The sequence below is a fragment of the Piliocolobus tephrosceles genome, chromosome 16 (genome assembly GCF_002776525.5).
Source record: "Piliocolobus tephrosceles isolate RC106 chromosome 16, ASM277652v3, whole genome shotgun sequence".
Lineage (NCBI taxonomy): Eukaryota > Metazoa > Chordata > Mammalia > Primates > Cercopithecidae > Piliocolobus > Piliocolobus tephrosceles.
The window spans coordinates 2,171,157-2,192,123 of record NC_045449.1 but is presented as its reverse complement, the minus strand read 5'-3'; the positions used below and the strand labels follow the sequence as shown (position 1 = coordinate 2,192,123).

The following is a 20,967-nucleotide window of genomic DNA, read 5'->3' as shown; positions in this document are numbered from 1 at the left end:
AGTTAGCCATTTCCAGTTGGAGAAAATGAGACACAGGCACATTAGGCCTTTCTCGCAGGGCCCCACCAGTTCCCAGAGGTCAGGCTGGTGCTCAGGATCGCTGTGCATAAAACGCGGGTGGCCCCCAAGATCCCCAACCCTCCAGGTCCCGTGTGGCTCACATCGTTACTGATGGTGGAGTCTCGGTGGATGAGGCGCTGCACGTGGCTGTCGATGCTGCTGCCCGAGGAGAACTTGGTGCGTGTGGCTGGGTGGGCCTCCCGCTCCCGCTGCCTCACCACCACCTCGCAGGCCTTCCACTCTGCCAACACCTGCTGGTACCTTGCTGCCACCACTGCATCCACCTGTACTCAGACCACACCACGACCATGGGGGAAGCGTGCACCGGGCCCTCCCCTTCAGGAGCTGGGCCTGCACTGGACCTTGGGTCCTGAGTCTCAGACTCAAGATGGGCCTCAGGGTAAGGGCGGATGAGCTGCCCTGCCATGCTTCTTTCTGGCTGGGAAGGGGCTGAGGCTTCCAAGGTCCACTCCCTGGTGTCCCCTGGCCCAGCTCCCCATCTCACCAGCCCCATGGGAGCAGGCTCCTCTTACCTGTTCCATCTCCTTCTTGCTCATGCCGAACGTGTAGTGGCCAAGCAGAAAGGGCCAGACGTCCTTGCGGATCTCGTGCTCTATGCCTCCGTAGTACACTTGCCGCAGCAGCTCCAGCTCTTTGTAGTTCTGAGGGACCCGGGCAGTCAAGACCGTGCAGCCTCCACGGTCACTGTGGCCCAGCTCGGGGAGCCCCATCCCACAGAGAATGGGCTGGGCCGGGGCCTCTAGTGACTGCTGAAGCTCAGGCAAAGCCTGCTGTGGGGTGGCCACACCCTCCCGTGCCCCGGCTCCCGGCGGGGTGAGATCTCGTTCTGCTCTCCTTCCTTATGGGGCAGGACATGGCGCCCGGAGAGAGGCCAAGCTTTATCCAGGATCACAGGGCGATGTGGACGCAGGACAGCTTCCCAGTCTAGCCCCCTTCCTGTGTCAGCCCCATGCCCAGATGCAAGAGATTCTGCCAGGACCCCGGTCACTCCGTGGTATCGGCCCTGGCCTGTCAGCCGTGCCCACTGCCACATTTTACCCTGAAGCCTTCACTCCTGCCCGCCCCAGCCCCTCGCCCTGTGGCCCTGGAACCCCAGGGTTGGCACCTTTTTGTCCTTCTGATACTTGCTCCACGTGTCCTTGGTGAGGCCTGCGGAGGCCCCCGGGGGCCGGTCAGGTGGAATAATGCTATGGTGCACCAGCGCTGACAGATGGGTCCGCACCGTGGACAGGTGGCGGCAGTGTGCCAGCCCTGCAGTGGGCAGCAGTGGGTAGCGGGGGGCTGGGACCCAGGGTCACCCGCCCCCAGCCCGCCACAGCCCAGCGCGCCCACACTCACAGCCGTAGAAGGCCCGGGACACGATCTGCCTCTTCATGCTCTCACACAGTAGCCTGAGCGGCAACCTGTGGGAACAAGCCGGCTCAGCGGGGAGGGGCCGCGGCCCCTCTGGTGGGAGGAGAGAGAGAAGGGAGGAGGTTCTGTCCTGGGGGCAGGTGGCACTGGGGAGGGTGCAAGGAGGAGGAGCCGCAGCCCAGCAGCCGTCAGTGGGCGCCCTGTCTCTGCCTGCCACCGCGGATGGAGCTGCTGTGGGGCCCCCGCCTGGCCCCAACCACCTGGGGATCTTGCTCAATGAACTTCACCTGTGTGAATCTTGGTTTCCTCATGTGAAAAATGGGGAGAGGCACTAGACGGTCATCAAGATGAATAAACAAAAGACGAAGTAAAGGTAAAAGAGAACACCTCCCATAAAAGCCATTCACCCACTGCCCTGGCACACGGCAGGTGGCTGCTGAGTGTCCTCAGGTGGACGGCCTGTCAGCAGGGTCTGTGTGCCCACCGGGAAGGGGAGCTCATGGGGACTGAGCCGATGATGTGCCGGGCACAACTCTGGACAGTCGCTGGGGTTCTCTCTTATTCCGTCCTCACGAGTACCGTAGGCAGCAAGTGGCATCATCCCCATTTTACAGATGAGGAAATTGAGGTTCAGACATGTCGAGGCTCACGGTAACTCCGTAACTTACCAGTCATGTGGGTGGCAAAAGTGAAATTTGAACCCAGGTCTGTCCCACTCTAGAGGCCACCCTGTCGCGCAAGTGACACGGCCTTTAAGGAAAGACGGACGCACATGTGGCCGGACACGCTAACGGGAAGCTGGAGCCGAGCGCTGCCCACTCACCGGTCGGGGATGCAGCTACAGTGGCTGGGGGTTGCATGTGGGGAGCTGCTGGAGGAGCAGGAGAGGCAGGAGGAGCCCTGACTGCACAGGGGCTCCAGGTGCCAGGCTGGCAGGCTGGGCCCAAAGCCCTGCATCTCGATCATGTCACCAGCATCTGAGGGCAGGAAGGATGGCATGGTCAGGGCCTGAGAAGCCTTCTCTCCCAGGCACCCTGCAGCATGCCCACCTCTGTGCCCAGAGCTGCAGAATCAAGTCACCCCTGGGTGGAAAAGCACAGAGGTGGGGACTGCCTGGTCCACAGCCCAGAGATAGAAACGGAAAGGAGAGAGGGCCTGGCACTTCCTAGCCTCTAGCAAGCCTGGAGAGGGGCAGCAAGGCGTCGTTCTGCATGTGGTAAAATACTTGGACTGAGTCTTGGGTGATTGTGCCTATAGCTCTATCTTGCGACCAGCAAGCCCTTGCTTTTCTAGAGGGAAGGGAAAGAGAGAGAAGGAACAAAGACCTGAGCTCCCCAAAGTGCCACCAGCTAGCTTAGCCTTCAAGGATTCAGCTTGGTCCTCTTGGCAAACTCTGAGATGCTCAAGGTGTCCAGGGAGTCCCCACTGTTCAAAGCCCCTGAGGAATCTGAGTCACCTGCCCGTAGGCCTGACTCTTCTAGGGGAGTCTAGATCTGGTGGCCAGTGGCTACGGGTGAGCAGTGCCCCGTGCCCAGGCCATGCACCCCTGCTGCCAGCTCCCACGGGCCCTTTCTGAGTTCTACTCCATCCCTGCGTAGCCTGAGAGCTCTTAGCATGGCGGCCTCCCGAAAACACCAGCGAGTTGGATGGAAGCCACAGGTCCCGGGGCTACGAGGCCACTGCGGGAGTGGGGGTGGTGGTGGGCACAGAGGCCCACCATCCAATGTGACAGAGAAGAACAGGCCCAGTTGCAGCCTCAGAAGATGACTCCTTGGACACAGCTATGCTGCCAGCAGACAGGGCCTGCTCAGCCAGCCCAGGTGGTCTGAATCAGAACTCAAGACCCTTGAGAGCTTCCAGGGTCCAAGTGGGGCAGGGCACTGCTTAAGGGGGACTCTGGCAGGTCCAGTGAGCCACAGAGATGAAGCCAAGTGAGAGAGGAAGTGGAAGCACTGGGGGTGATGCCAGGAGCGAGGGAGAGAGTGGAGAAGAGTTCGGAAGAACAGGGACGGAGAGCCATGTGTGCTGAGGGGGTCCTGTTGCCAGCGGTTTGCTTGGCTGGCTCAGCCTGGGCCGGGGCCCACCGTGGCCTGCTACAGGCGTGGGCCTGGCTTTGGTGGGAGCCGGACTCCAGCTCTGGGTGTGCCTTGGTGGGGAGGGCTGAGCTGAGCCCCTTTCAGTTCCCTCAGCGGTTGCCCTGCCTTGGCCGGGGCTCTCTTCCCAGACCCACAGCCGTGAGTTTTGCGGATATCTGGCGCTTCAGCTCCACCAGGAGGCAAATTAAGGGAACACACGTGGTGAGGAGGGGCTGCGGCTCGGGGAGTGAGGGCGTTGCAAGCCATGCCTGAGACGCTGGGAAGGAGGAGAGGGTGCAGGTGCAGTAGGGCAGGAGCCCAGCTCAGGCCCCTGCAGCAGGAAGGAGAGAGGAGGACAGTCCCGGGAGGAGCCGGGGTGGGAAGAGGCCCAGCCAGGCAGGCAGCAGGCAACAGGCGGGCAGGCAGGGAGGGCAACAGGGGCGAGGGTGGGGGTGGGCAAAGGGAACCAAGCTCATGCCCAGAAAGGAGGCCCAGCCAAGGCATGTCTCCTGGGTCAATGCTCTTCACCTTAATCCTCCAGGAAGGAGCTGAACCAGCCACATTCGAACACTGTCTCTGAGCGAGCCCAGTGCAGACAGCTGGGGCTACGGCGTGACTGAGTGAGGGCGCAGGCTGGACGGGGGGGTCTGCTGGGTCGGCTTTGACTCTGACCCTCTTCTCTGAGCATGAGGAACGTGTAAAGCATGGAAACAGTGTGGTGAACCCCACAGCCCCTAAGACTCCGAGTGAAAGGTGCGTGGCCGGGAGCAGAATTAGAGTGAATAGCATCTCTGCTCTGTGGGGACGCAGCAGGAAAAGGAGGGGAGAGGAGGAGGGAGGGAGAGGAGATCTGGACACCCCGCCACTGATTCACATGCACAAGTCAAGCATGTTGCAGGCCTGAAAAGCAACAGCTGGCAGAACGGACTCAACAGTGTTGTCATTATGGACTGGAGTGCGGGTGGGGGGCCCCCATCCCCAGCCCTCTCCCCAGCCGCCTGCTGACTCTGCTCTGACGCCTCCTCTCCTTTCCCAAGTATTAGGGGCCCAGAAGGTCCGCACTGGGTTGGCCTAGCCCCTGAGATCTTGAGAGGATACACAGATGAGCCCTGAGGCCTCTGGACCCCTGGAAGTGGGCCTGGAAGTTTCTCTGATCCTGGAGGCCTCAACCCTGAGACTAGTCAGGGATAGGCTTTCTATCACCGAGTCTGTCAAGGGCTCTGCTAGGACCCTCCAGTCTCTAGCCTGACTACCAGTTCTGGGGGAAGAAGCAGCTCTGTGCGTGCCCTCAGAGCTCAACCTTCCCACACTGCTCAGTCAGTCCACTGTAAATAGGCAACAGCCCCAAGTCCAGGTTTGCAAGGAACCAGATGGCAGGGGTGTGTGCAGGCAATAAACATCAGAAGCGGGATGTTCCCACCTCGGCCTGGCCTACAGGCTCCTATTGGAAGGGCTGGGAGGGAGGGTGGGCATGAGGGCAGGCGCCTGGCAGTAGGGGGGCAGCTGGCAGCGTGTGCGGAGGGTGTGCTGGGTGTGTTCTAACACAGACCAGGCCGCCCTGCCTGCCCGGAGACTATGACTGGCTTAGTGGCCGGCTAAGGAGCTGGGCTTCCCGGCAGAACTTTGTGGAAGCCTAAGGGGAGTGTGACATATTCTGAGGGCATCCTCTGCAGGGGCGGGGAAAGAGAGAAGCAATTGGTTGTGTGGCATGGGAATGGGTGGGGATGGGGAAGCGCCCCTCGTCTCTGGGAGAACTGGCTTCAGCCTCTTCCTACCCACCCCTTCCTGGAGCACCCAGCCCAGTCCTCAGAGGTCGCCTGGCTGATTGCTTGCTGAAAAGAGTAGGGCTCCCGCTGTACCAAGCCAGCTCTGTGCTGGGAAAGATGGGTGGTAGGCAGAGGAACCTGAGAGGCTGAGGGGACCACGCTATCACCTCCAACAAAGGGGACCTCTCCGTTCATGGACCCTGAGGTTCCTGAGGGCAGGAACACAGCTGTCTTATATCCCTGGCCCAGGCGAAGAGAGGGAGCTCTGGGAGACTGAGGAACCTGCTCAAAACCGTACAGTGAACCAGGGGCATATCTGGGGCGGGAGTTCATGTTGCCAGGCCCTGAGCCCGGCCCCTTCCTGGACACCATGCTGCAGCTATTTCTAGATTTCATGCCAAAGCACCAGGCCCTGCCTGCTGGGGCCCTCAGGCCTCCGGGGAAACTGAGCCCTGGGGCCCTTCCCATGGCAGCCCTCAACCCCTTGCCTAACCCAAAGCTGCTGCCCCTGCCCCAGGAAAGACCCGGTACCTCCGTCCTATTTCTGTTAAGTCAGGAGTCAGAAGCACCAGGCCCAGAGGCTGGTCTTCCCAATCAGCAGAAAGAGTGGGAATTTGCCAGCCTGACCCCTGGAGGAGGGATGGGCTCAGAGAGCCACTCAGGGGGCCCAGGAGGCAATCAGATAATCAGACCTTCTTATTAGCAAATCCTCTTCCTTCTCAGGCACGAAAGGCCCTCCTCGCAGCCTGGAGCCGCCTGCCCTGGGCCAGGCCCTTTACTTGCCAGCACCTGTCTGGCCTCCTTCTGCCCTCCCTGATCTGCCCCCTGATGGAAGGGATCTGCCCCGGGTGCAAGTCCCCTAATGCCAACACTGCCGTTCGCGCCCCTGTGGTGGGTGGCAGGTGGGCCCGGGAGGGAGGGTGGGGATGAGGTGGGTCAGGGAGAGGGAGGGATAAAAACCTTTCATCGGATTGGGAGCTGTGAGGTTCCGCGAGCAGATCATTGAGAGCATTGCGTGCAGTTTATCCTCCTCTTCCTCATCATCGTCCACCGAGGCCGCGCGGCTGGCCGCTAGGTGGTGGTAGTTAATAGTGACTGCTCAAAGAGAACAGCAAGAGGCAGAGGCGTGAGGACCCTCCTCCCTGGGCAGGACGGACTCCCTCCTTAAGGGGAGTGGAATGGAGGCCGGGGTCATCGTGGTTCTGCAGGGCACAGAAGAGGGGAGGGGAGGGGACCAGAAAGCTCTTTGGATGCTTTTCCTGGGACAGTGTGGAAGGAGGCGAGGGGCTGGGGCAGCTGCAGAGCCTCACTCTTCGGAGGCAGCCTCTCTAGGAAGAACAGAAGAGAGAGAACGGAGGTAGGGGGATGTGAAAGACGACCGGGACTGTTTGGAACGAGCTGGCAGCCCAGGAGGCCATCGGCCCTCACACAGGCTGGGCATGACGGCTGGCAGATGGGTCCTGATCATTCTCTGGCTCCTCTCAGGCTGGACCAAATCTGAAGGTTACTCCAAATCCCCTTTTTCAGACTATAAATTCCACTTTCTTCCCTCCCAGGGAAAGGAAAGGGTGTCCCCAGAGCTGTCCTCGAGGAGCTAGCATCGCTGGGTGGAGTTTCAGCCTCTTGGTGCCCTGGCTTGCCCTTGGGGAGACGGTCCTTGAAGTGAAGTGACCAGGACTGGGAAATGGCAAAGATCGAAGAGGGGAGGCAGAGACTGGAGCAGCTAAACCAAGCAACAGCCTGAGATTAAGCACCGAGTGTGGAAACACATTCTGGCCAAAGATGTGTCTCCTTGTCAGGTACATCTGGGAGCGGGGACATCCCCGTGCTGTGTGCCCTCTGAGCCTGGGGGAGCTGTCTGTGCTGCGGCTGAGTGTGCAGTCTGGGCAGTCTGGTCCCTAATACAGACATAACTTGTTGACAACTTTTTGGCACAAGTTAGGAAATTTAGGGAGCGGGTGTTCTTGTTGGCAATAAACGCTCTGGGCTGGCAAATTCCGCGACCTTAAGAAATTCCGCGACTTGTAAGAAAAGCAAGTCTGGCCCACAGAAACCTAGGGGTAGCAGCGGCACTCTGACCAGAAAGGGAACTTTGGTGCTGGTAGATGCACACAGACAGACGGACCCCCTTGACCCCAGGGGTGTGTGTCCAGGGTGGGACAGGACCCACAAGGGCCAAGCCACCTTTCTACCTGCCAGTCCCTAAAGGCCCCAGGCAGTCCCCAGTTTGTCTCTGATGCAACCTGCTCCTTCAGCTAACGCTCATCAGTAGTTGGTTTGAGGAGGGCTCTGGCTCGAGGGGAGTCAGTGGACAATTTTCACCATCCAAAAAGATGGCTCACGCCTGTAATCCCAGCACTTTGGGAGGCTGAGGCGGGCAGATCACAAGGTCAGGAGTTTGAGATCAGCCTGGCCAATATGGCGAAACCCCGTCTCTACTAAAAATACAAAAATTAGCCGGGTGTGGTGGCGTGTGCCTGTAATCCCAGCAACTCGGAGGGCTGAGGTATGAGGATTGCTTGAACCCGGGAGGCAGAGATTGCAGTGAGCTGAGATCGCACCATTGCACTCCAGCCTGGGCGACAGAGTGAGACTCTGTTTCAAAAAAAAACAAAAAAGGAGCGCTGGTCCCATACCCGGGCTGTCTTCTGGGGGTTGGGGAGCAGGTGAAGAGCAGTGGAGGGTTCCCCACCTTCTACTTCTAGTTTCTCCACGTATTTTACCCCTGGACAGGGTCCAAAAGGATAACTAAGAGTCTTGTGTAATGCCGCCTAGGTCTGCCGAGCCGAGAGTCCTGGGGTGGAGAAGTGGGGAGGGAGCTAGGTAGAAGAGACACGCCTTTTCAAAGGCAGCATCTGTGGGTACAAGGTCCAGCTGAGAGGCTAGGCGATGAGCCTCCAGTGTTAACCTGGCCTGGTCGGTGGGCCCTGCCTGCTGCCCTCCTGGGTGACGCTGCGCTCCCTGCCTCCCCGAGCATCTTCCTCTCCTCCCCAGGGATGAAGCTGGGGACACTCACTGCGCTCATGCCTGTGGCCGGGGTAGATGATCCGGAACACATAGTCGGTGGCCCGCCCCGTGCCCATCTCCTCCACGTCCACGGAGCGTATGCTGCTTCGTTTCCGTAGCTTGGGGAACACCTTCCCCTGTGGAAGGAGGGGTAGGTGGTCGGGCTGTCTAGGGTAGAGTCTCATCCAGGATTCCACACAAGGCTGCTCCTAAGAACTCCACATGGGAAAGGAGGGAAGGCGGGCAGAGAACCCCCACACACAGCCCTTCCCCCAAAGCCTCCCACCCAAGTTACCTTCCCCTGCTGGGTCCACAGTGGGGGCTCCAGCTGTCCTCGAGGCAGCAGCCCATTCTCCAGACAGGACAGAAAGGACAGCAGGTGTCCTCCCTGCGGGAAATGCAGCGGCGGCCTCTGGATGCCATCCTGGCTCACCAGCACAAGCGTGCCGCCGCTCTCTGGGGGTGAATGCAGAGAGTGGGGCTGAGGCCCTCTCGTCGGCTCTCACAGCCTGCTGGCCAGCGCCCCCAAGCTGGGTAGGAGGCAGATGGCTGGGCCACAGCATGGCCTGGGAGCCCCATTAACAGGGATGGGAGGAGGACGAGGAGTCTCACAGGCCCCATGCATAGTGCGCGGCTGGCAGAACGCAGCCTCTCCCTTCCCACCCAAGAGAGGACAAGGCAGGCTTACTTTGCTGGTGGCAGTGGATGCACACCACCTGGCTGAAGGGCACCACCAGGGCATAGTCCCAGTAAACGCTAGAAAGGAACCAGACTGCTGTCACCGTGTCCAAAGACCGGCCATCCTTCCTTCCTTCCTTTGTCCTGGTCCTACCACCCCATGAAACTCCCCTGAAGATAGGATGACCATAGCCAAGAAGTGCACAGCCAGCCATGACCCGAGATCCGTGCTGCCCGCTCAGCACACGGACAGCTGTCGGTCTCAGCCGCTGAGAGCTTGGCTCAGACAAACCTCTTCATGGCCAGGCTTGGCTCCATCCTAGAGAGCTTGGGAACCACTCCGGGCGGCCGCTCCCTGCTATTCTTGGCATCCAGATAAAGAGTGAGGTTGGCCTCCTGGAGCAAGTAGCGTTTCTCCATCCCCCTGCCTGAGGTCAACCTCACTCCTTGCCCTGGCTCCTGGGAGCGAGTCCCAAAGCCCCCACCTCTTTTCCAGCTCGGAGTCCCCCAGAGTCCCGTTCATCAGCTGGTTGGGGGTCCACTTCAGAGTCAGGCTCTCTGCAGTCTGGTGCAGGGAGAGGTAGCCAGGGACCGCCTCCATGTCCTCCTTCTACAGCGGGAGACACCGGAAGAAGAGACGATGAAGGGCTGAGAGGCTCTCAGGGATGGCCTGTGAAAAGTGAGCTCCCACCGGGAGGAGGGGAAGCAAAGCTGGGCTAGTCACGGGGTCCTGGACGAGGGGCTGGGCAGAAGCACGAGAAAACAGGACCCAGGCAGCAGCTCTGGGCATGTCCTTTCCCTGGTCAGCTTGGTGCCACTGGCTCTCTCCTGCCAGCCTCCTGGATGCCAGGTCCATTCCAGGCCAGCCGTACTCACGCTGTGGACTCCCCTCGCCTGCTGGCTGCCATTGCTGCCCCTGCCAGCTCAAGGCTGGGCGTGAGGCGTGTGAAACAGGGAGTTGGGAAGCTGGGGCCGTTCTCCCCCGCTCTCTCTCGTCAAGCTCCTCAGGAAAGGAACGGCCATGGCTAGAGGCTTCCCGTTGTCTGGTTCTGGGACCTGCGGGGAGGGGTGGCAGGATGAAGCTTTCCTACCGGCTGCACCAGCACGTGGTTCTTGCCGTAGAGCAGCCGCGTCCGTGAGTTCTGGTGCAGGGACTCCACACACTCGCGGGCGCAGGCAGCCAGCCGCTCCTCTGACGCGCTGCCGCAGGAGTGCCGCTTCCGGATCTGTGGGGATCGTCAGGGCTCAGCCTCCGGTCTTGGGAAACTGGTCTCAGGGCTTGAGAACCCTCAGGCTTCTATGCTGACCCTCTCCAGCTGACCCCAGGGTCCTTCCTGCCCCTGGTTTACTCCCAGCCACCCTCTGCTCTCCAGCCCGGACCAGCATGGGCTCCTGGCATTTCTGTTAAGTTTTATTGTGTGGAGAAGGCTCTTCTCAGGTGGCCAATATCTTGGGGCATCTCCAAGGCCTGTCCTGTAGAGAGGCCGGTTTCCCGTCCCTACAGGCCCATGAGCATAGCCCAGATGAGCCCAAGGGGTGGGGAGGGGGCACCTACCCCCAGGGCTGGGCGCTTCGCAGGGGAGTCCTGGCGAGTAGGCGGACCCCGGATGCGATGCCTCTGGACCAGCTCATCAGCAGAGGGGTCAGTCCAGTAGTGATCAGCTGTCTTGAGCTTAGTGTATTCCAAGGCACAGGGTCCCACTGTGGAGACAGAGACAGCGAGCTCAGACGATGCTCCCCCAGCACCTGCCCCGTACCCACCGTGGGCCTGGCACAGGCCCCTGTGCTCTCAGGCTCACCTAGAAGAGAGGCCAGGATCGGGCCGAACACAGGGTCGGCCAGCAATGCCTCCTTCTCGTAGTACTTGCTGCCAGGAGACAGACAGTGTGACTGCTGAGGCTCCAGGACTCATTCCAGGGCAGTCAGGCTCACCAGGTAGGGATGTCCCCACAAAGACCAGATTCAGATCAGTCACCAAGAAACAGTGAGTCTGCAGGGACTGGGCTTTGTGAGGTGCCTGGCATGGCCAATGCCCTGAGGGCAGTGAAGGGGATGGGGAGATGGAGGGCTGCCCACAGGCTGTCACGGACAGGCAAGTGTCCTGAGGGCTGGGGCTGAGGGACCTTTGGGAGACAGGTCAAAGGACGGGCTGTTTGGGGCACAGGGCAGCCACTTAGGGATGGGGCAGCCACTTGGGGGAGTGGGGCAGCCACTTGGGGGAGTGGGGCAGCCACTCGGGGGACGGGGCAGCCACTTGGGGGACGGGGCAGAGTCACCTGCAGTTTTCCGCCAGGTACTGCACAACCTTGTCCAGAACTCTGTCGATGAGTGCCGTGCGTACCCATATGTGTTTCAAGGCCTGAGGGCTGAGGGCCGGAGCCTTCCCGCTGGCTGAGCCCTGTCTCCGCAGCGCCTCCTGGCTGGCCCCTGAGGGTTTCCTGCAAAGGCAGGGAGGGCTCCAGGAGTGCAGTGGTCTAGGGGTAAACCCCGGAATGCTGGCATCAGGAGTGGGGCTTGGTGCCCCAAGATGGGAGCACAGAGAACTGACTGGGGTTGGCAGCTGAAGGAGGGATACAGAGCCTTGTGCCCACAAAGAGCCAATCCCCACCCTCAGGCTGATCCCTCACCCAGAGGCCCTGCAAGGAACAGGCCCAGGATGCCAACTTTCCAATGGGCCATCCTAGGAAGTAGCAATTGCCAAGTGGGAAGAGCTGAAAGGAGGGAAGAAGGGGCTGGACCAGGGCTCACCTGCCCTCTGCTTGTTGCTGCAGCTCCTGTACCTTGTGGCAAATCTCCCCCACCACTGGGCATGTCTTCCCCACCTTGGTGAACAGGGCTGCCACCTTGTCACTGCGCAGGAAGCCGGCGGCACGGCGTCTCAGCTGATGCAAGAGGCAAGCCTCCACCGCACCTAGGCCACAAAGGAAACAGCATCTGAGCCTGGGAAGGACAGGGGAACGGGGAGAAAAGCTCCTCTTCTCCATACCTGTGGGGAGGCAAGGGGTAAAGGCAAGCCCTGACCCATATTAGAACCAAGGGCAGGCCAGGGAGATACCTCGGCTTCCTTCCAAAAGGGACCAGGAGCTTCCCCTCCCGGTCCCTCAGCTCCTGCCCAGGGTGAAGAGCTTCGACATGCCAAGCTGTCCCTCTCCCTCGCCTGGTGTGCACACGCCTCCCATATGCGGCCTCACCCCTGGGGATCATGAGGACCAAAGCCCCTGCTCAGGGTGGCGTGAGTGGCTCCAACCCCGACAGCAAAGCACGGCACCCGCAGGATGGGGCTGTGAGGAGCACCTGACTCGGGAGCCTTTCTGGAGGGCACGGAGGATGTGGTTGCTAAGAAACAGGGCTCCGCAGGAGCTGAAATACTGATGAAGTCACTGCAGAACTCAGACCCGACGGTGGCCGCCGGACTGAGGAGCCCAGCAGCTGAGAGAGAGAGATTTCTCTTTTCCATGCTAGGAGGGCTTCCCTCCATTCATTCATGGTTTAGGGTTAGGCTTAGTCTCTGTCTGAACTTTCCACAGACAGACCCTGCAGGAAGAAAAGAAGGGCTTGGTGGGAGATGGTGGGAGCTGCCCTGGGCCCAGACAGACTCTACAAATAGGAGTGTGTGTGTGTGGCGCAGAGGGGCTTCTACATGATTGGGCCAAACTAACTGTTTGTTAGTTTTTTTAATTTTTTTGAGACGGAGCCTCGCTCTGTCGCCCAGGCTGGAGTGCAGTGGCCGGATCTCAGCTCACTGCAAGCTCCGCCTCCCGGGTTTACGCCATTCTCCTGCCTCAGCCTCCCGAGTAGCTGGGACTACAGGCGCCAGTCACCTCGCCCGGCTAGTTTTTGTATTTTTTGTAGAGATGGAGTTTCACCATGTTGGGCAGGATGGTCTTGATCTCCTGACCTCGTGATCCACCTGCCTCGGCCTCCCAAAGTGTCGGGATTACAGACGTGAGCCACCGCGCCCGGCCGGGCCAAGCTAACTGTTTTACAGGTGAGGAGGGAAAGGCCCAAAGAGGGGAAGAAACTCGATCACAGTCACATAGTGGCAGAGCCACCAGGGCGAGGACCCAGGACTCCAAACCTTGGCCCAAGCCCCTTTCGCCACGTCCAGGTGTGTCTGGTTGGGGGCAGGGACACTGAGGGGAGAAGGAGGTGGTTTTTTCACACAGACTGAAAACAGTGAGTGGTGTGCTGGAGACAGAGTCAGACAGAACGAGGTCTGAGCTTGGCACGGTCACTTGCTGTGAGACTCAGTTTTCTCCTCTGTGAAATGGGAAGACTTCTTAGGGCTAGTGTGAGACGTTACATGAGACAGAGGATGTGAAGTTCCCGACACGGGGTCTGGCTCTCAGGAGGCACTGGGTCCAGGTCAGTTCCTGACTCCTCACCCTGTTTGCTCAGACACAGTTCTACAGCTAGCCTCTAGGAGCTGGGTTTTAGCAGGACTCTCCCTGACAGGGAGAGGAAGAGGATGCGCTGGAGAGAGGATCCAAGGCCGCCCCACAAGTGGGTGGAGATGCTCCTCTCTTAGAAACGGGGAAATTGAGGGCCATCAAGTTTTTTTGTTGTTGTTTGTTTGTTTTTTAAGACAGGGACCCACTCTGATGCTCAGGCTGGAGTGCAATGGTGCAATCTCAGTTCATACCAGCCCCGACCTCTGTGGTACAGGTGATTCTCCCACCTCAGCCTCCCAAGTAGCTGGGACTACATGCACGCACCACCACGCCCGGCTAACTTTTTACGTTTTTTTTTTTTTTTTGTAGAGGCAAGATTTTGCCCTATTTCCCAGGCTGGTCCTGAACTCCTGAGCTCAAGCAATCTGCTTGTCTCAGCCTCTCAAGGTGCTGGGATTACAAGCCTAAGCCACCATGCCTGGCCCCCGTCAAGTTTATTTTGACTAGTTCTGTTAGAACATGAAACCTGGAGTTAGGAAATAATTACTCAAAATAGGACTTCTCACCTGTTTTTTTGCCTTTGTTTTTAGTTACTGACTAGCAGCCAGCACCTGCCTATGAAGGAGTTTTTCTTGGTTCTCTCTTGGACTGAAGTCAAGAAGGGAGAGAGAGCCCCGGGGGGCAATCTGGAGGGCAGCCAGCTCAGCAAGAGCATCCCAGGGCTGGGGAAACAGGCAGGTCCCCTCCTCCTCCTGAGGGCCGCCTGCTGGAGCTCTTCACTGCCCCAGGTCTTGGAAGGTTTTGTTTTAAGCACAGCCCTTCCTTCACAGTGTGTCCGTACATTTACGCGCATGTGCATCCTGACAGATGTATGCGCACCTATCCTATGTATGGGGCACAGGGGGAAATCTTGTTTTGCTTTAAGACAGTCTCGCTCTGTCACCCAGTCTGGAGTGCAGTGTTGCGATCTCGGCTCACTGCAACCTCCACCTCCCGGGTTCAAGTGATTCTCCTGCCTCAGCCTCCCGGGTAGCTGGGATTACAGGCATGCGCCACCACGCCCAGATAATTTTTGTATTTTTAGTAGAGACGGGGTTTTGCCATGTTGGCCAGGCTGGTCTCGAATTCCCGACCTCAGGTGATCCACCCGCCTCGGCTTCCCAAAGTGCTGGGATTACAGGTGTGAGGCCCACATGGGGAAATCTGGCTTAAGCGTCCACATGCTCCTCTCCATGATCAGTCTCCCTGGTCCCTGGAGGTCTTGTGTGGCCCTGGGATATACAGGCGAATGACCCTTTTGTCCCAGTCTCTTGGTCCTGGGCTGCTGCAGCTACAAGTCTGTGCTTGTGGAAAAGAGGTGACATTTCCTGGGGTTGCACTTCCCATTCAGAGTGGGGAGAGAAGCAGCACTGAACAGGGCAGAAAGGCAGCAGGTGGCATATGTCCTGCAGGGATCACGTACCTCAGTGGTGTGACTAATTGCCGGGATAATGAGTCATTTGCGTCCCCACCTTCCCTAGGTGATCGCAAATGGAGCCAGGCTGGGGAAACTGGGGAGTGGCCGTCCCCAGCACGCCCCATCGTGGCGTGGCCATCGGGGTGGCCTCGCCTACCTTCCCAGCCAGCCTGTGCAAATACCACTACTAGGGAATAACTGAGAGAAGCCAGGCATCATGCTCAGTCTCCCCTTTGCTCCATAGTCCCTAATTTCCTTCTGTGCAACCCAGGCAAGGTGCCAGGAAGTGTCTGGGGAAGGAAAAATCCCTCTCCCGCATCGATTGTCCAAGCAAAGACCGGGTTACAGCTGGGCGCAGTGGCTCACACCTGTAATCCCAGCACTGTGGGAGGCCGAAGCGGGCGAATCACGAGATCAGGAGATCGAGACCACGGTGAAACCCCGTCTCTACTAAAAATGCAAAAAATTAGCTGGGCGCGGTGGCTGGCACCTGTAGTCCCAGCTACTCAGGAGGCTGAGGCAGGAGAATGGCGTGAATCCGGGAGGCGGAGCTTGCAGTGAGCCGGAGATCGCGCCACTGCACTCCAGTATGGGGGACAGAGCAAGACTCCATCTCAAAAAAAAAAAAAAAGACCCGGTTAGGCCATTAGGCCAGGCATCACGGACTCAGCTCTGCGGGCTCCCGGCCAGTAACTGTTCACATTGCACGTCTTATGCCACGCCCACAAGGTGTCCCCCATCGCGAGTGTGTACGTGCAGTGAATTTTATCACGTGCAGTGTGTAGGCAAAATAATAATAACACCACTACTTGAGAACTACTACCCTAGAGGACTTTGTGGATGGGCTTCTGGGGCTCCAAAAACCCCCTCCCTGGGGCCGGGCGCGGTGGCTCAGGCCTGTAATCTCAGCACTTTGAGGGGCCAAGGTGGGTGGATCACGAGGTCAGGAGATCAAGACCATCCTGGCTAACACGGTGAAACCCCGTCTCTACTAAAAATACAAAATATTAGCCAGGTATGGTGGCGGGTGCCTGTAGTCCCAGCTACTTGGGAGGCTGAGGCAGGAGAATCACTTGAACCCGGGAGGAAGAGGTTGCAGTGAGCCGAGATCACACCACACTGCACTCCAGCCTGGGCGACAGAGCAAGACTGTCTCAAAACAAACAAACAAACAAACAAAAAACCACAAAACAACAAAAAAGACCCCCTCCCTGAAATTGCGGCAATTTGAATGCAAATTGTCGATGTGCTCTAGAATGGTTAGATGACTGCTTTTTTTCCTGGATAGTGGGTCTATGGTTCTCAGCTTCTGACCCAAAAAAGATTAAGAGGCCGTTTTTTTTTTGAGACCGGGTCTCACTCTATTGCCTGGGCTGGCATGCAATGGTGCAACCACAGCTCACTGCAGTCTCAGCCTCCTGGGTTCAAGCCATCCTCCCACTTCAGCCTCTCAAGCAGCTGGGACTACAGGCTTGGGTCACTAAGCTTGGCTAATTTAAAAAATTTTTTGTAGAGACTGGGGTCTCACTATGTTGCCTAGGCTGGTCTCCAACGCCCAGGCTCAAGTGATCCTCCCACCTCAGCCTTCCAAAGCGCTGGCGTTACAGGCATGAGCCACTGAGCCTGGCTCTGAGACTTCTGAGTCGAGCAGAAACCCAGGCATTCTCACTAATCGAAACATACATGGAGATATAAACACACGCCATCCCATATCTAGTGAACACCAAACTCAGAACTGCCTGTGAAGCCGGCAGCAACACTGTGCGCCTTCCCCGGGGAGGTGTCTCCCAGACACACTGAGTCGGGACTGTGAAGGATGCTTCCCCAGGGAGAGTCCCCATGACAGCCCAAGCTTACCCCTCTCCTGACTGGGGCCCCCGAGCACCAGGCAGAACTCCAGGGCCTTACTCCCCTTACTCCTTCCTTCCCCAGGTCCCCGCTATGACCCCACCTCCCAGGGTGGAGGGTGGTGGCAGGAGATACTCGTAGGGCTAAAGCACCAGGTTGGCTGAACCCCCCTGACTGCTGACTGAGCTGTCTGGGTCCTGGGCTCCCACCTGTGAAGGCTTCAGGACCCCTGAGCCAGTGGGTCCCAGCACCACCTACGACCACCCTGGGCGCACCACAATGAGGTGACAACCTTGACATCATTTGGCTCATTTCATATAAGAAAAAATGTGAACTAATTAATCAAAACCAACACTGGTTGGCATGGAAAGGTTTGGGCAAATGAATCAAAACAGAGAAGAGAGAAACGTGACTTTAGTGGCTGGGCGTGGTGGCTCACACCTGTAATCCCAGCACTTTGGGAGGCCGAGGCAGGCGGATCACCTGAGGTCAGGAGTTCGAGACCAGCCTGGCCAATATGGTGAAACTCCGTCTCTACTAAAAATACAAAAATTAGCCGGGCGTGGTGGTGGGCGCCTGTAGTCCCAACTACTCGGGAGGCTGAGGCAGGAGAATTGCTTGAACCTGGGAAGCAGAGGTTGCCGTGAGCTGAGATCGCGCCATTGCACTCCAGCCTGGGTGACAAGAGCAAAAACTGCATCTAAATAAAATAAAATACAATAAAAAGAATAATAGTCTCCAATCCCATGCAGGTTGCTGCAAATGCCATGAATGCATTCCTTTTTATGGCTGAGTAGTACTCCACTGTCTTTATATATCACAGTTTCTTTATTCATTCGTTGAATGATGGGCATTTGCCACCTTGGTTTTCTGGTGGCCTTTGGAGTCTGGGCCAGCTGAGCCCAGGTACATTCTCTACCCTGTCAGCCCATCCCATCCTGCTGACAGCAAGGCTCAAAGAACTGCAACAATGAGTGGGCAGGAGCATAACTACTTTTAACCCCAGCACACTGCTGGACACCCCTGCAAAGCTCTGGTGCCACGTTCCCAGGGAAAGGCCAAGAACTACAGACCCAGACTAGCCCTGGGGCTCCCTTCACCAGGCCCTGATATGACCCCAAAGTCAAGTTATGCAGCTTCACACATTCTAAGATACGGAGCCCCTGTCCCCAGCCCTTACACCCCGATTCCACCATTCTAAGATATGGAGCCCCCAACCCTTACAACCCGATTCCACCATTCTAAGATATGGAGCCCCTGCCCCCAACCCTTACACCCCGATTCCACCATTCCAAGAGGCCCAATTTAGAGTAGAGGAGACACCAGGAAAACAGAGATGGAAGGGACGTGGGGAGCTGCTGAATCCACTAATATATTGCTGGTGGGAAGGCGAGATGCTGCAACCCGTACAGACACAATATGGCACTCTCCATTAATGTTGCAAATGACCTCTGACCCACTAACCCCTCTTCTGAGAATTCATCCTGCAGATATAACTGCATGATTATTTAGTTATAACAGCAAAAGAGTGGAAACCATCCACAGGCCCATCAATAGGGGACAGGTTAAGTAAATATGGTACATCTCTAGCAGAATATCATGCAACTCTGACAAAGAATGAGGATGTTCTCTAGGAATGAATAATGGAGAGCTCACCAACAGCAAGATGCAGAATGGCATAATTGCATGACACCTTTTAATTACAAAAAGGGAGGTATGAACAAAGAATACAATCTTTTTTATTGGTATAAAAAACTTGGCTGGGCGCGGTGGCTCACGCCTGAAAACCCAGCACTTTGGGAGGCCAAGGAGGGCAGATCACAAGGCCAGGAGATTGAGACCATCCTGGGTAACACAGTGAAACCCCGTCTCTACTAAAGAAAAACAAAAAACAAACTCTAGGCCAGGCGCGGTGGCTCACATCCATAATCCCAACACTTTGGGATTTTAGGCCACCGTGCCTGGCCTAAAAGAGGACTCTTAAAAACATGTACTTGGCCGGGCGCGGTGGCTCAAGCCTGTAATCCCAGCACTTTGGGAGGCCGAGACGGGCAGATCACAAGGTCAGGAGATCGAGACCATCCTGGCTAACATGGTGAAACTCTGTCTCTACTAAAAAATACAAAAAACTAGCCGGGCGAGGTGGCGTGCGCCTGTAGTCCCAGCTACTTGGGAGGCTGAGGTGAGAGAATGGCGTGAACCCGGAAGGCAGCGGAGCTTGCAGTGAGCTGAGATCCGGCCACTGCACTCCAGCCCTGGCGACACAGTGAGACTCCGTCTCAAAAAAAAAAAAAAAAAAACAAAAAAAAACCATGTACTTATACCTTTATTACACCAACAAAATTAATAACAATTCCTTTATATTATCAAATTTCCTTATTGAGTTCCTAATGTTCAAATTTCAGATTTTCCAGATGCTCCAAACTTCCAGAAACACAGATTCCCAGAAGGAATCCTGGGGAAGGCTTGTGGAGGCTTTATAGGAAAGGTTGTAAGGTCACTTTTTTTTTAAGACCAAGTCTCACTCTGTTGCCCAGGCTGGAGTACAGTGGCACAATCTCGGCTCACTGAAACCTCCATCTCCCAGGTTCAAGTGATTCTCCTGCCTCAGCCTCCCAAGGAGCTGGGATTACAGTCGTGCACCACTAGGCCCAGCTAATTTTTGTATTTTTAGTAGACACGGGGTTTCGCCATTTTGGCCAGGCTGGTCTCGAACTCCTGACCCCAGATGATCCACCTGGCTCAGCCTCCCAAAGTGCTGGGATGACAGGCATGAGCCACTGTGCCCAGCCTAAGCTCACTTTCAAAAACACAGCAGATGTGGGGTGGTGTGGTGGTTCACACCTGTAATCTCAGCACTTTGAGAGGCTGAGGCGGGTGGATCACTTGAGGTCAGGAGTTTGAGACCAGCCTGGGCAACATGGCAAAACCCCGTCTCTACAAAAATACAAAAAGTTAGCTGGGTGTGGTGGCATGTAGACCTGTAAACCCAGGTACTTGGGAGGCTGAGGTGAGAGGATCGCCTGAACCCAGGTCGAGGCTGCAGTGAGCTATGATCACACCACTGCACTCCAGCCTGGGAGAGAGTGAGACTCCATCACAAACAAAATGAAACAAAACAAAACAAAATCCAAAGTAGAATGTGATTGAGCGCCTACTGCATACTCCGATCCACGCTGTGTGCGTTGCCTGCATTGCTCTTCTATTCCTTACATCTGCCTTCTGGGCTAGGCTCAGAGATGAGTAACCACGGCTACACACTTCGTGGCACAGCCAGGACGTGAACCCAGGTCTCTGTGACCCCAAAGTCCCAGCTATGAACACTCCCACATGCCCTCCGCGATGCCCCAAGATAGAGTGAGGGGAGTCAGCTCCTTCAGAGAGCTCCCTTCTTCCTCCTAGATCATTTCTGGATGGAAGGCAGAAGTGAGACAGCAAGACAATGAGCTATTCATTCCCTGTGGGTGGGAAGGAGGAGGAACCCGCTCTTCCTTTTTGTGGAGATGGGGTCTTTGTTACCCAGGCTGGTCTTGAACTCCTGCAAGGGATCCTCCTGCTGCAGCCTCCAGGAATCCCTTTTACTGAAAAGAGACAGGATGAAGACTGCCTGGAGTCCAAATCTCAGAATGTGCTGAAACATCGCGGGCTGCAATATCCCAGGGGAAAGGCAAGCCTTCCCTAGCACCCGCTTCTCTCCCAGCTTATTAGCATCTCCTTGCCATTCCCTGAAGGAGCTCACTGCAGGGCAGACCTTCCTGGCTAATGAAAGCTGCCTAGCAACAGGGAGCTGGTTAATAAAGCCTGATGTTATTCCCAGCTCCACAGACTCCACCCTTCTCGAATTACAGCTCATCCTCAGTCTGAAGCAATCCTCATGTTGACCCATTTGCACACAGGAGGGCAGGGAATCTGGTGACTGAGGAGGCAAGCTGGTGTCTGCCCCAACCCCTTGGGGGTGGGGAGGCTGAGGTCCTAGGAGATATGATTGGCCTGAGAACCTGCTCTGCCTGGCCAGAAGCCTCTCTGTGAGCCTCTGAAACCTGCTCTACCAGCCAAAGGTTAAAATGCAAACTCAGTGCCCAATCGGAATAGGGTAAATAAAACACTATGGACCTCGGCGGTGGTATGCACCTGTAATCCCAGTTACGTGGGAGGCCAAGGCAGGAGCATACCTGGAGCCCAGGAGTTTGAGACCAATCTGGGCAACATAGCAAGACCTCATCTGAAAGAAAGAAAGGAAAGAAAAGAAAGAAAGAAGAGAAAGAAAGAAAGAAAGAAAGAAAGAAAGAAAGAAAGAAAGAAAGAAAGAAAGA

General features: G+C 57.0%; 1 protein-coding gene across 1 annotated transcript in view; it reads right to left on the bottom strand.

Annotated features, from left to right (window-relative positions):
* The window catches only part of SGSM2 (small G protein signaling modulator 2), a 49,047-nt gene that overhangs the window by 14,732 nt on the left and 13,348 nt on the right, over positions 1-20,967 (bottom strand). The window contains exons 3-17 of the mRNA XM_031934284.1: positions 11,708-11,870; positions 11,236-11,397; positions 10,759-10,826; positions 10,515-10,660; positions 10,051-10,185; positions 9,445-9,569; positions 8,970-9,037; positions 8,577-8,737; positions 8,292-8,418; positions 6,236-6,370; positions 2,258-2,411; positions 1,420-1,484; positions 1,187-1,332; positions 594-722; positions 67-344 (exon numbers count right to left, since the gene is read on the bottom strand). Of these exons, the coding sequence (XP_031790144.1) occupies positions 67-344; positions 594-722; positions 1,187-1,332; positions 1,420-1,484; positions 2,258-2,411; positions 6,236-6,370; positions 8,292-8,418; positions 8,577-8,737; positions 8,970-9,037; positions 9,445-9,569; positions 10,051-10,185; positions 10,515-10,660; positions 10,759-10,826; positions 11,236-11,397; positions 11,708-11,870 (2,062 nt within the window). The remainder of the gene's footprint in view (positions 1-66; positions 345-593; positions 723-1,186; positions 1,333-1,419; positions 1,485-2,257; positions 2,412-6,235; positions 6,371-8,291; positions 8,419-8,576; positions 8,738-8,969; positions 9,038-9,444; positions 9,570-10,050; positions 10,186-10,514; positions 10,661-10,758; positions 10,827-11,235; positions 11,398-11,707; positions 11,871-20,967) is intronic.